At 33.4% G+C, this 14,218-nt stretch overlaps 1 protein-coding gene across 1 annotated transcript in view; it reads left to right on the top strand.

The window, feature by feature from the left end:
- Window positions 1-3,774: 3,774 nt before the first annotated feature.
- LOC148273872 (neurotrimin-like) overlaps window positions 3,775-14,218 on the top strand; it is a 47,083-nt gene continuing 36,639 nt past the window's right edge. Inside the window, exons 1-2 of the mRNA XM_088238027.1 lie at window positions 3,775-3,928; window positions 13,038-13,226. Coding sequence (XP_088094153.1) covers window positions 13,052-13,226 — 175 coding nt within the window. The 5' untranslated portion in view covers window positions 3,775-3,928; window positions 13,038-13,051. The remainder of the gene's footprint in view (window positions 3,929-13,037; window positions 13,227-14,218) is intronic.

Raw genomic sequence — 14,218 nt, 5'->3', positions numbered from 1 at the left:
GCAATTTCTAGAGGAAGATTTCACTTTAGATAAATTAATTGAGAAGTTAATTTTACACTTGTGACAATTAAGAAAAGGGTGAAGGCATTTTTAAGTTCAAGTTTTAAGAATCGTATAATTATATGTCATTTTAGTGCGTGGATATGTGTACCGTAATGTACGCTTCCCCTTGTTTCATATACCTACACAAAACTTAAAGGTAGGGTGTCGGTAGTGTATCTTTGTATTCGCTCGAGAGAATTTATCTTCAGCTATAATGACGTCCTTATATTTCCATTATAATAGAGGCCCTGTAGCTCAATCATAAATAACTATCGACTTGCTAATAAGCGACGTGATAACCATTTTTCACCAATGGAACATCCGTGAACACCTAATATTAAATGTCAACATATTTGCGTTTTGCGACTATAATCCTGCTGCGCAATCACATATTTGAATTTTACCGGTGTAAATATGGAAAATATTCAAAAACTGCCATTTTTTTTATTTATCTATTATTTATCACGCTATTCATTGCATTCAGTCGGCGGTTGGCAAGCCAAATGTCAAGAAAAGCAGTCGCCATTATAATTGTAATTTAGTTTTCACTTTTTTGTATAAGATTCTCTTTGCTATTTTGCAAATGCATTATATTGTATTATTTTTTATAGTAAACGCCGATTTTTCGCCAATGAACTGTATTCATTTACGAGGAAAACAAACCGACACGAGCGTTGACTTAGAGATTACACACGCGTTGACTTATGGCTGAGATAGCTTAGGCATGTTCATTGTGATCGCTCAAATGCTTAACATGTTTTTAAGCACGTCGTTAGTTATTTGTGATTGAGCTACTGGCTTCCTTGACCGCTCGAATGCCATGCTAGAGCATGGTGCAAAATGTACGCCAACTGCCGAGCGTTTTGCCAGCGCGCACTGAATTTTTCGCATTTTTGTCGGTCGTAATTTTTACGCGAAAACGGAACCTAATCACTAATGAATCGCAGTAGAGAAATACCACGTACTACAAATTAAAATAAAAATATATGATCCACTGATTTAAAAAAATATATATTTTTTAACAATATTCAAATTTATTTTCATAGAATTAAGAATTGTCCAAAAACCGCATACGAGCATCAAACAGAAGGCGACAAAAGTACTCATTAGTTTTACGTTTTGACCCATTAGTTTCTTTGTAGACGTCGCTCAGTACGCAACTCCTGATTCGAATTTAACCATGCCGTGTTGTGTCCTTTTAAAGTGTAGAAACACTGCTAGGATCTTAAAGAAACGGGATGGGATAAGCAAATGAATGTGTAAGTAGCAAATACATTACTTAAACATTGAATAATTTTTCCATCTGTCAGATTGTCGAAGAAATCAAAATGGACATTTCTTTAGTATTGCCAGGGCAGTATTTTTTTTTACCCTACTTTGCTCATCTAATGAGAGAACTAATGAAAATTGGACCTTGGATTAAACAACGCCGTGCTAGACATTTGACCGACAGTATCTTTAAAACATTAAATATTATATAACATGATATAAAAATATCCGTTTTACGTTAAATAAAATTTGTTTTATATTTCAAGTTCAAAGTTCATTAATTAAATTACTCTTATTAAATGACGCTTTACGTATCTACTCTGCTGTGTCAATCAATGTTTCCGCGTGCACAATAAAATTTTAGAGAAATTAACAAATTGCTTTTTTTTACTTTACATCTTTTGTGTTGTGATTATATTTTTTCCCATTTGGCAACATTACGCGGCGACTTCACGAATACGCGCGGCAAAAGTGGGGACATTTTTGGACACAGTCCAATGTATTCAAATATGATTCTACGCTCCTTCTGGACTATTCTTAATTCTATGCCTATTACATCAAAATTATCTGGCCCTGCGTGTATTTTGAAAGCTAAATTATATTTTTTGTAATGGTCGATCTTAAAAGAGGCCACAAGACGCCTACAGTCTGTATTGAATGCCGCAGCGAGGCTTATTTTTGGAATCTCTAAGTTCAGTCATATCACTCCACTACTTCGGGAATTACACTGGTTACGTTTTCCGCAGAGAGTGGAATACAAACTCTGTTGGCTTATGTATAAGTCACTGCACAACTCTGCTCCAGAATATCTAAGGGAACTCTGCATTCCAGATGAACTAGCTGACATACGTCTTACGCTTAGATCAGCTACATCTACGTCAAGAGGAAAAGTTATTAAACCTCTATGCAAACAGCGCACTAAATTCGGCGAACGCGCATTTGCGGTCGCAGGCCCTACGGCATGGAATGCTCTCTCAGCAGAGGTGCGAAACTGTGAGAGTGAAGTGATGTTTTGGAAAAAAACTTAAAACCCACTTGTTCTCTCTCTATATCATTTGAATAAATCTTAGCATGTGGTCACAAAGTACATTGTTTTTCATAAACTACAAATTAAAAAAGGTAATTTTTTTTTTTATTAAAATTTCTTACTACCATCACGCAATTTCTCCGTAGGGGTAGGCAGAGAGAATGGACCGCCACACACGTCTATCCTCACTATCCTGGCATATATTCCTAGTTTCTTCCACATTCATACATCTTGTCATACATGCCCTTCGGTTATGTCTACTTTTGACATGACCAGACTTCAGATTTTGGTTTATCTGATCATGCCAAGTCTTCTTTGGTCGTCCTCGTCTCACGTTGCCGTTCATTTTCGCCATATATACTTGTTTTACCATTCTTTCGTCGTCCATTCCTCGACATCCTTTTTTAACCTTATCAATTTTACTTGACTCAGATTTACACTCTCGCCTGATTTCATCATTCGGAACCCTGTCATACATTGATTTCCCCCACATTCGTCTGAGAGATCGCATTTCAACCGCGTTCACTCGGCTTTCATCCTTCCTCTGCCAGTTTCATGTTTTACTTCCATACATAAGTGTTGGGACTAAAACTCCGCTATGCACTGCCAGTTTAGCTTTGATTGACATATTTTATTAGCAATTACTGTGCTTAGTGCTCCGTTCATTTTCCGTTCTTTATATAATTACTTTGTAAAGCGCCCTTGAGGTATTATTTTACGAAAATGGCGCTATATAAGTTATTCCTAAGAATAAGAACGGGTCTGAGTACTTTCAATTTCCATGCAAAGCGACTTAAGCATAACAGGTAAAACAGTGCCCTATGGACTACAGAGTGTAAGGGTTTAAAAATTAATACCGGCATAAATATATAAATGCGGTATAAAATTTATGTATAAAATATTAAACTATAAAGTAGATTCTAACCTCCTAAATAAAATGCAAATAAATGTGGGATTGAGAACACTCAGACATTGGAAAATATTTAAACTGCCTTTGTTTTCAAATAATGCTACACACCACACACCTATGGCCCGCATGTGTTGGGAATATAATGTATACTGCTGAAACAATAAAATTGTCATTTTTCACGATATTCTCTCAGCTTTTGCGAATAATCTCTTAGGAATAAATCTTATTTAATAAGTACACACGTACAACTTATGTTTTATTGCATTGTATCCTGTATAAAAAAAATATTCAAAAATATGTATTACATCTTAATAAATAAATCTATTTTGTGTAATTCTATTATCATGCAAAATTGAATCGACAAATGCTTTCAAATTGTATGTTTTCCAGTATGTATCTTTGTTGAATTACCTAATAAAAAAAATAAAAAAAACCTTCCCGCTTGTCTATAAACGCTTGCAAACTTTTTGAATCTGTTCTATTCCAAGTTCAAACGATAATTTAAAATTTCATTGGCTGCTTAATTCAGTCGCTCGCGATCGTCATTGGTGGACGCACGGTCATATTTCGAACGATACGTCAAAGTTACATTTTGTTCCATTGTTCAAAGTTCCCGCGATTTTCATTTAAGTGGTTTTATCTTACGAAGATATGACCGAAAGTGATTTTATATTTTAAAGGTACATTTTTTACATTTCATAAATTCAAAATGTTATTTCTAAACAATATTTTGAGTTTGTCCAAATTTTTGTAGAAAACGACTGGATGCAACTCCCTGGGGAGCTGTTTATGTGAACATATTACAACAGAGATAAATAACATTTAAGAGAAGATAATAAATAAGTCTAGGAATCTACAGGGCTTATGACCTGTCATTGGCTGGTTTAAGTGGCCACTTTACAAACTGTGTAACATTCACCATTCTGCCTATATTTGAACATCTATATTCCTTCAATTCTTTCATCTATTGATGTTTTAAGTATTACCTTCTCTTAAATGTTCTTCATCTCTGTTGTAATATGTTCATATAAACAGCTCCCCGGGGAGTTGAATCCAGTTCTTGTCTACAAAAATTTGGACAAACTCAAAATATTGTTGATAAATTACCTGGTCCACGAAGAAGTGTAGAAATTGAAAAAATTACATTTTCAGGCGTTGCCTAGTATGTAGGTGAAATAATTCAATTAGATGAATCTCACCCGCATAAATAAAAGTTTCAGTTCTTTAACTTCATAAACAGATAAAGGATTGAAGGAATATAGATGCTAAAATATGGGCAGAATGGTGAATGTTACACCGTGTGTAAAGTGGCCACTTAGACCAGCCAATTTCTAATATTTGTGCAGATTATCATCATCATCACTCTCAAGTGGTGCCTTGGGAGCTGCATCTAACACAAGAAATGTTCTTTTATGCATGTAGGTTCAAAACACGGTTATTGTTAATAAAAAAATAAATAAAATATGAAGCAGAATTTTGTAACTTCGACTTTGAATAATTTATGTAAATAGCATAATTTAGATACAGTGCGTCTATTTTCAAGGGTAAAAAATCAATTTTGTTCAGCAGATTGGCTGCAAGGCGTTTTATTGTTTTTATAATCTAGGTATTTATAAAAAATTTCGTTGAACATTTTCAACCCTTTCTATGTTCGTTATGTATTGTGGGCTCCACACGGCGGATGCAAACTCCAAATTACTGCGTACAAAAGTGTTGTATAAAGTTTTTAATGTAATTAATTATATAAATAAAACACGAGTGATACTTTAATCCACGAATTTGGAATATCCAGTGACCGGTTTCATCGCTTTCGCGACATCTTCGAGACTGGTACCTTTCCTCTATCGTTCTTGCTCTAACTATCATGTTTTTTTTCATCTATTGATATATTTTACATACCCCTTAATTTATTTAAAAATAAATTAAGACTTATTATTTCTGGCTGCGATACGATCCCACTTACTATTTAATGATGCACACTCCTGAACACTTACTCGCACACTTATACACATAAACACACATCTACACTTACTCTCATACAAATACACAAACACATCCTTTTGTTGTAACACAATTTAATAATATGTATAATTTTTATTTAGAAACTTTGCTGGTCTGTCCTTAAACTGTATTTTTTTAAAATGTTATTATATCATTGTGGACTGTTTGTTTCTTTAAAATAAATAAATAAATAAGTTTATTTATAATTTTATTATAATCATTAACTATGGAGTTTTATCAAGAAATATCAACAAAAAACTTCAATATTTCCAAATGTTTCATATGCCCTTCTCTAAAATGATCTCCATCTCTGTTAAAATACGTTAATTTTGTGATGTGCCTTTCAGATTTTATTTATTTATTAATGGTCTATTATTTTTTATTAATCTCTCATAACTTCCGGTTTGAGTTTAAATTATAAGTATCGACATACGAGTATGCATTAACAACTTTTATCCAACAATAATCCCTATAATGAATTCAAGATCACATCTCTTATAGAAATTAAACTATCCAATTCAATTTGTATTGAGAAGGTCAACTCAAGATTTTTTTTCCAACAATGGTTTGAGTATGCACAAATGTTTGTAGAAAAGGCTGGATTTCTCTCCCTAGGAATTTATTAATAGCGTATGCGGTCCAATATCGGTTTGATAAATAGGGGAAGAGGAGGCATATTAGGAACATGGAGCATAACGCGAAATCCATAAATACATAAAGCAATAGACGTTAGCTGCATGTTGGATAGCCAGTCCTTTTTTTAATATCAATAAAACATATCGTCGGGTTTCTGGAAAATTGAGGTATACAACTAGAGTAAACATAAGCCTTTAAAATATGTTGAGAGATTATAATGAGAGAACTAATGAAAATTGGACCTCGGATTAAACAACGCCGTGGTGGACATTTGACCTTTATTATCTTTAAAACATCAAATATTATTTAACATGATATAAAAATATCTGTTTTATGTAAAATAAAATTTATTTTATATTTCAAGTTCAAAGTTCATTTATTCAATTGCTCTAATTAAATGACCCTTTACTTATCTACTCCGTTGTGTCAATCAATAAAGTTTTAGAAAAATCAACAGTTTGCTTTTTTTACCTTATATTTGTGTTATGATTATATTTTTTCCCATCACAAATCACAAAATCTACGCCAAGAAATAAATTTCGGAAAATTTAAGAATAAATTAAAGAAAAGCTTTCTGACATGATTAATATTAACCGATATAATATTAACCGTATTTTGAAAATAAAATGTATGTATAATATGTGCCTGTGTGTGTCAATTTATAAATTTTGCGGTGTTTTTTTTTTTTTGTTATTAGTATTAAGTTTTCTCAATTTATACAATAGTTTAATTTTTTTTTATTTTTGTTTTGCATTTTTTTGTTTATTTTTATAATATTTTGTAAACTTGCCAAACACAAGAGCCAGACTTAATTGTTCCATTTTTTTACTGCGTGTTTTGTTTTTTTACGCTAATAAAGGTTTATATTAAAAAAAAAAAAAAAAGTAACATTACGCAGCGACTTCATTAATGCGCGCGGCGAAAGTGGGGGGATTTTTGGACGCAGTTCGATTAATTCAAATATGACTCTACGCTAATAATAATAATAATATTTGGCTGATTTATAAAGCGCCATTTTTGTGAAAAATCACCTCAAGGGCGCATTACAATTGTATACCCAAACATACATTCAAACTTGATCACGCCAGCTGGTGTAGGGTTCTCGCTTCGACGGTCTCGCCAATCTCGGGTGACATGCGAACGAGGAAAAAGACACACAGTTTCTTCAAAATATTATTTATTATCTAATTCCGCAATGTCACATAAATCTAAATTGAAAATAGTCTGAAAAAGTTGAGCGGGCACATAGTCATTAAACACACAAATCAGCTCAAATAAAACCACAGGGCAATCACACCCTCACATTCGTAAATCGTAACACTCGAGGATGCGTACAAGCCTCGCCTGTCACTTAGGACCTTCCGTCATCGTCTCTAGAGGCTCACTATTGAATGTCACAGAAATAATCATTATTGTAACTGTTCTAAAAGATAACCGCAGTTTCTTTAAATGATTACATAGGTACACATTTACCTAATACACGTAACACTCGAGGATGCGTACACTCCTCGCCTGCTACGGTCTGACTTTCCGTCAGCAATTCTACAAGCGCACTTGCAGACTTCAAAAAGAAGACTAAAGCTTGTTCCTCTCTCACAAGCTTTCCAAAACCTATTTCGATTACATTCTACAAAAAATACTGATATTTTAGTGCCAAACAAAATATATCTAAGACCTTTTCAAACAATTACGAGATTTCTCTTCCTCAATAAATTAAATTATATGTGACATCCTGGACACAAAACAATAAACTAAACTAGGATCTTAACACTTAAGTATAGGACAAATGCCCGGTTCTTTAAAATATTACATAAAAAATACAAGGGTCCAAAGTATCCACAGTCAAATAAATATCTCAACTACAGTAGACAACATTTAAAAGGGCATAACACAATAATTCACGATATACGACACTTTTGAAATAAACATGTTGCAAAGCAAAACAATAACATCCGAAATTGCTAGTCGGTATACAAAATTGACCAATAAAGCGTTCTTTGTAAAGTATTATTTTAACCCGCCAAATCTTCGGAACGTAGTTAGCAATTTAAATGCGTTCGGTAAAGAATTATTTAATTAACGAAATATTGCTCAATTTAGTTTTGGCCCCAACAAAACTTAACCAAAGTGATATATTATATTTCCAGATTTAAAATTGAGGGTATGATAGTCTAAAGAAGTGGGATTTTAGTTGGGATCTGAACTGACTGGTACTGTCGATGATTCGTAAGTTTGAAGGCAATCGGTTCCAGGCAGAGGGACCGACGGCGGCAAAAGCACGATCTCCAAATCTAGTGTTTGGGGAGCGCCGGATTTCGACAAGTTTTCCTCTTCCTGAATCAAATGCTGACCTAAGAGTAGATTTTCTTTGACATGTATTTTCCCTAATACAAAGGTCCGATAGGTATTTTGGAGCCATTTCATGAAGGGATTTGAATACTATCCAGCAAAGCTTGTATTTTATTATCTCTGGGCTTTTTAACCAGTGCAAATCTCGAAGGTGTTGTGAGATGTGAGAATATTTTTTTACTTCCGTAATAAGCCTCGCCGCTGCATTGAAAACAGATTTAAGTTTATTAGTTTGATATTTTGGGAGATTTGTGTATATTCCATTACAGTAATCTAGACGCTCCTTCTAGACTCTTCTTAATTCTACGTATGTATATTTGTATGATAAATTTAAAAATAAATAAAATAATAAAAACATCATACATCATTTCCTTGAGGATTATCTTTCAAAAGTTTTAAACCGTGCGACATTTGTAAACATTTTTCAATTAAATAAACGACATGGTATCTATAATGTAATGTAAGGCATCATTGGTTCACAAAGAGCTAACACGGCATGGGGTGAGAGGTCTTTTGTGTGACAATCAACACAAAGATGGGGGACTCCACAATATACATTGACTTATCAACGGCCAACATTTTAAACCCAATTAGGGATGCCGGTTCATGAAATTGAGAAGAGATTTATTACAAGCTATTTATTTATTATTTATTTATTTTAAAGAAACAAACAGTCGACGATGATATAAAAACATTTTTTTTTAATACTGTTTAAAGACAGACTAGCGAAGTTTCTAAATAAAAATCATACATTAACATATTACAACAGAGATGAAGAACATTTAAGAGAAGGTAATATGGAAGTCTAGGCATCTACAGGGCTTATGACCTGGCTGGTTTAAGTGGCTATTTAACACACTGTGTAACATTGACCATTCTGCCTATATTTGAACATCTATATTCCTTCAATTCTTTCATCTGTTGATGTTTGTGAAGTTAGAGAGCTGAAACCTTTATTTATGCGGGTGAGATTCATCTAATTGAATTATTTTACCTACATACTAGGCAACGCCTGAAAATATTATTTTTTCAATTTCTATACTTCTTCATGGACCAGGTAATTTATCAACAATATTTTGAGTTTGTACAAATTTTTGTAGACAAGGACTGGATTCAACTCCCTGGGGAGCTGTTTATATTAACATATTACAACATAGATAAGTGGCATTGACAGGTCATAAGCCCTGTAGATGCCTAGACTTCTATATTACCTTCTCTTAAATGATCTTCATCTCTGTTGTAATATGTTAATATAAACAGCTCCCCAGGGAGTTGAATCCAGTCCTTGTCTACAAAAATTTGGACAAACTCAAAATATTGTTGAAAAATCATACATATTATTAAATTGTGTTTTATATTTTTGCACCACAACTGGCCAGGAGGCCCAATTACAGTGGTAAATTACATCACAGAAAACCCAGGCTTGAGAAAAATCACATTTTCATTTTTGTGTTCTCACCGGGAATCGAACCCGGAACCTTCCGTGCGCGAGTCAAGCGTCTTGACCACTACACCACGGAGGCCGCTGTTACAACAAAAGGATGTGTTTATGTGTATTTTTACGAGAGTAAGTGTAGATGTGTGTTTATGTGTATTAGTGTGGGAGTAAGTGTTCATCATTAAATAGTAAGTGGGATCGTATCGCAGCCAGAAATATTAAAAAAATAAACAATATTCCAACAAAGAGGGAAAACATTTTTGAGAAGGGAATATGGAAGTCTAGGCATCTACAGGGCTTATGACTTGTCATTGGTTGGTTTATTCACAATTCGGGCCATATTTGAACATCTTTATTCTTTCATCTATTTTGTAATATGTTAATACAAACTGCTCCTCAAGGAATTGAATCCAGTCCTTGTCTACAAAAATTTGGATATACTCATAATATTGTGATAAATTCACCTGGTCTATGAAGAAGTATCATCATCATCATGGTTCCCTTTCCGCACCTAATAGTGCTTAGGGCACTGCATTGGTACAACCAATCGCAGCGTATCTTGATCATTTTTTTGTTACATGAAGGTAAGATGATCAGTTTTACGGTTTAGGTACCAGTCCACGGACTATGAAATATTTCAGTGTGAAAACACCCTTTTAAATAAATATTTCACATCAACCATGTCGGGAATCGAACCCGAGACCTCTTGCATGGCAGGCTAACGCGCTGACCATTACACCACGAGGAAGTAATATAGAAATTATAGAAAACAAAGAAAAAGTATAGAAATTGAAAAAATAAGATTTTCAGGCGTTGCCTGTTGATGTAGGTAAAATAATTCAATAAGATGAATCTCACCCGCATAAATAAAGATTTCAGCTCTTTTACTTCACAAACATCAACAGATGAAAGAATTGAAGGAATATAGATGTTCAAATATGGGCAGAATGGTAAATGTTTCATTTAGTGTTAAGTGACAAGTCATAAGCCCTGTAGATGCCTAGGCTTCTATATTACCTTCTTTTAAATGTTCTTTATCTCTGTTGTAATATTTTAATGTTAACAGCTCCCCAGGGAGTTGAATCCAGTCCTTGTATTAAAAAAAATAGACAAACTCCAAATATTATTACTTATTTATTTATTTATTATTACAAAAATGGCACAAAAAACACTCTGGCAAATTTTGCTTGTACTGGGAGTAGGCTCAGTATATGAAGGGTCGGCAAGCCAGAAATATTAGTACGCCTAATGTTGCAACGTGGAATCCAAGCTTATTGGCTAATCCAACTAACGTTAAAGCATTTTTTCATTTTGTGAGCGAATGGGTAGAAAAATGGGAGGAACTGGGTAAAGGCCTACCATGAGTACTAAATCAGTTTAAGATAAAAGGATGCATACTTGGGTACTAGCATTGGTTGTCTGAACTGAACTCTTGTCCGTCTGTGTTGTTCTTGTCCCATAGAAGGGAAATGGTAAATTACAAATCTAAATAGTAGACTAGCTCGAGAGAACCACGCGCCGACCATGCTCTAGGACCCGTTTCGTCTGCTTTAAGGTCTGAGAGATTGTTAGGACGATTAAGGTCTTTGCATAGGATTGTTTCTACTGTTGGTATTAGGAAAATGGTTTTTGCGAGGAATTCAGTACTATGACGAAAAGTAATTTCGCCTGAGTTCGATAGGGATCATGTTAGGATCTGTGTTAGGATTTTGCCGGTAGTGTCTTGATAATTTGATGTTCCACTGTGATTTGTTATAGATACGTATTGTTTTTTTTCTGTTGATTGAGTGCATGTTGTATAGGGCAAATTATTCTAATGTTTCCCATATGTATTTGGGTTTCGTGTCGTTTGATTGATTTTTTTTTCGGAACTGTTTTTTTTGTTGCTTTGATTCAGAGGGGTTTTTTAAAAAACATAGCGCATTTGACTTAAATCGAATATGAAAGTTTAATAAATCAATATTCTGGGCATTAAAAATGTGTTTGTGGGAGTTTTGCGAACGCGCCAGAACTGTACATGATTAAATTAAATTAAAAAAGTTTATATATAAACCAGTGTTTTTAATCTATAGCCAAACATTGAATATGTATTATCTACCATTAAATTTTTATTTTATTAAGCTAATTATATTTTTACTATTAAGAATCGCAGCAGAATTCCGACGAACGCAGAAACATCCTGTGTATATTGTATTACCATATAATTAGCAATTTACAAAGCAATAGTTGTCTATGTCACGCTCATAAGCGCGTCTGAGCGCGAGAGAGACAGGGATTATTTTCATAATGCGTATGCCGTGCGATGTCATATTATTCACAGATAACCGCACAGTGCGTTTGTGTAAGTTTTGCGAACGCACCAGCTTTAAATAATCCAGTGGTTTTGTATTCAGTTTTTTGTACATATGTTTCTTCATATTACTGTTCATATTATTTTTTCATACAATATGGAGAAAATTTTCCTCCATTTTTTGGGTGAAAATAACTTTATTAGCACCATAAAATTAAGAATAGTCCAGAAACCGCATACGCACATCAAACAGAAGGCGACTAAACTACTCATAAGTGAGTAGGTTTACGTTTTGACCCATTAGTTTCATTCTAGACGTCGCTCAGTACGCAACTTCTGATTTGAATTCAATTATGCCGTGTTGTGTCCTTTTTAAGTGTAGAAATACTGCTAGGATCTTAAAGAAACAAGATGGAATCACATTTCATGTGTAATTAGCAAATGAATGTGTAAGTAGCTAATGCATTACTTAAAAATTGAATTATTTTTCCATCTGTCAGATGGTCAAAAAAAAAATGGACATTTCATTAGTGTTGCCAGGGTAGTAAGTTTTTTTACCCTACTTTGCTAATCTAATGAGAGAACTAATGAAAATTGGACCTCGGATTAAACGACTCTGCAGTGGACATTTGACCGACAGTATCTTTGAAACATTAAATATTATTTAACACGATATAAAAATATCTGTTTTATGTAAAATAAAATTGGTTTTATATTTTAAGTTTAAAGTTCATGAATTCAATTACTCTTTTTAAATGACCCTTTACTTATCTACTCTGTTGTGTCAATCAATATTTCCGCGTGCATAATAACATTTTAGAGAAATTAACAGATTGCTTTTTTTACCTTTCATTTGTGTTATGGATATATTTTTTACCATCGTGCAACAATACGCGGCGACATCACGAATGCGCGCGGCAAAAGTGGGACATAGTTAGTGGATTTTTGGACACAGTCCGATGTATTTAAATATGATTCTACGCTCCTTCTGGACTATTCTTAATTCTATGATTTGTACTAAACAAACTTCCTTTACCAAGAATTTTCACTAACAAACTTGAATTTTCTGTTCTAGTTAAGTTGTTAACAATGAATAGTTACTGTGTATTAGTATTGAGTTATGCCATCATATGTATGGCGGGTGCAGTGAATTCCGAAGAAGACGCATCTAACGAAAATAGTTCCAAGTTCAAGAGCATACCGACCACAGTAAAAACATTTGAAAATGATACAGTGTTACTTCCCTGCTACTTAGATAATGCTGGTGAGTATTTAATTTGTTTTATTTTAAAGGTTTTAATCAAACTCTCAGAGTAATAATTCTCCATTATTCTCTATCTACACTCTAAACTCTACCTATTCTCATCGCATCAAAGGTAGGTCCATTTCCGTGCTCCAATCCTTTACTCCAATTTTCGAACCATACTCAAAATTAAATGATATTCATTTTTAAATTATGCAGTTCGCTTTTCGTTAACGATAGTTTTGTTTACATTGATAGCTAAACCCTTCAGCTCGAAAAAATCTTTCTGAATTTTCGGTATAGTTTTTAGTATGACAACAAACGTGTAACGGAATGTTTCGGTTTGCGCTTGCGCAATTCTAGACTCGAGTATCTACGACTCCGTTGTATTGCTGTAATCCGTAGCATACTTCGTTGTTAATAATCATAGAATTATTTTTCTCCGAGTGGGTGACTCTATTAGCCTCTATTAACTCAGGCTCGAGAAAATTCACATTTAATTTTTGTGTTCTTATTGGGAATTAAGCGCGGAACCTACCGTGTGTGAGACAAGCGTCTTAACCACACTACGTATACGTACATTATCAAACATAAAATGTATATTTTTTTCAATAATGTTTTATCAATATTTTTCTTAACTTTCGTGATACTTTTTTAAAATTAAACTAAATATAATTTTTTATCGAAATTTTTGTTAGGCTTTATAAGCTTTTTATCGAACTTTTCTCACACATTTTATAATTTCTTTTTATCTTTTTCTGTCTTCTGTCTTTTTTTCTAGCTTTTCCGAAACGTTAAAAAACTTTTTTTAAGTTTATACGTAGCCTTATATTTTCCTATGATTTGTAAAACTTTATCAAACTTTTCATAACTTTTTATAAAACTTTTCCCAAGCTTTGAACAAACTTCTTTCAATTTTTTTATTAAAATTTTGTCAAACTTTCATCAAAACTTTTTACAAATTTTCCGAAACATATCTTAAACACTTCACCCTATATATTTTTATGACACTT

The sequence above is a fragment of the Micrasema longulum genome, unplaced genomic scaffold (genome assembly GCF_059751315.1).
Source record: "Micrasema longulum isolate JH-2025_06_02 unplaced genomic scaffold, ASM5975131v1 h1tg001820l, whole genome shotgun sequence".
NCBI classification, from domain to species: domain Eukaryota; kingdom Metazoa; phylum Arthropoda; class Insecta; order Trichoptera; family Brachycentridae; genus Micrasema; species Micrasema longulum.
Note: the sequence above shows the minus strand (reverse complement) of the source record. Positions and strands in the feature narration are given on the sequence as shown.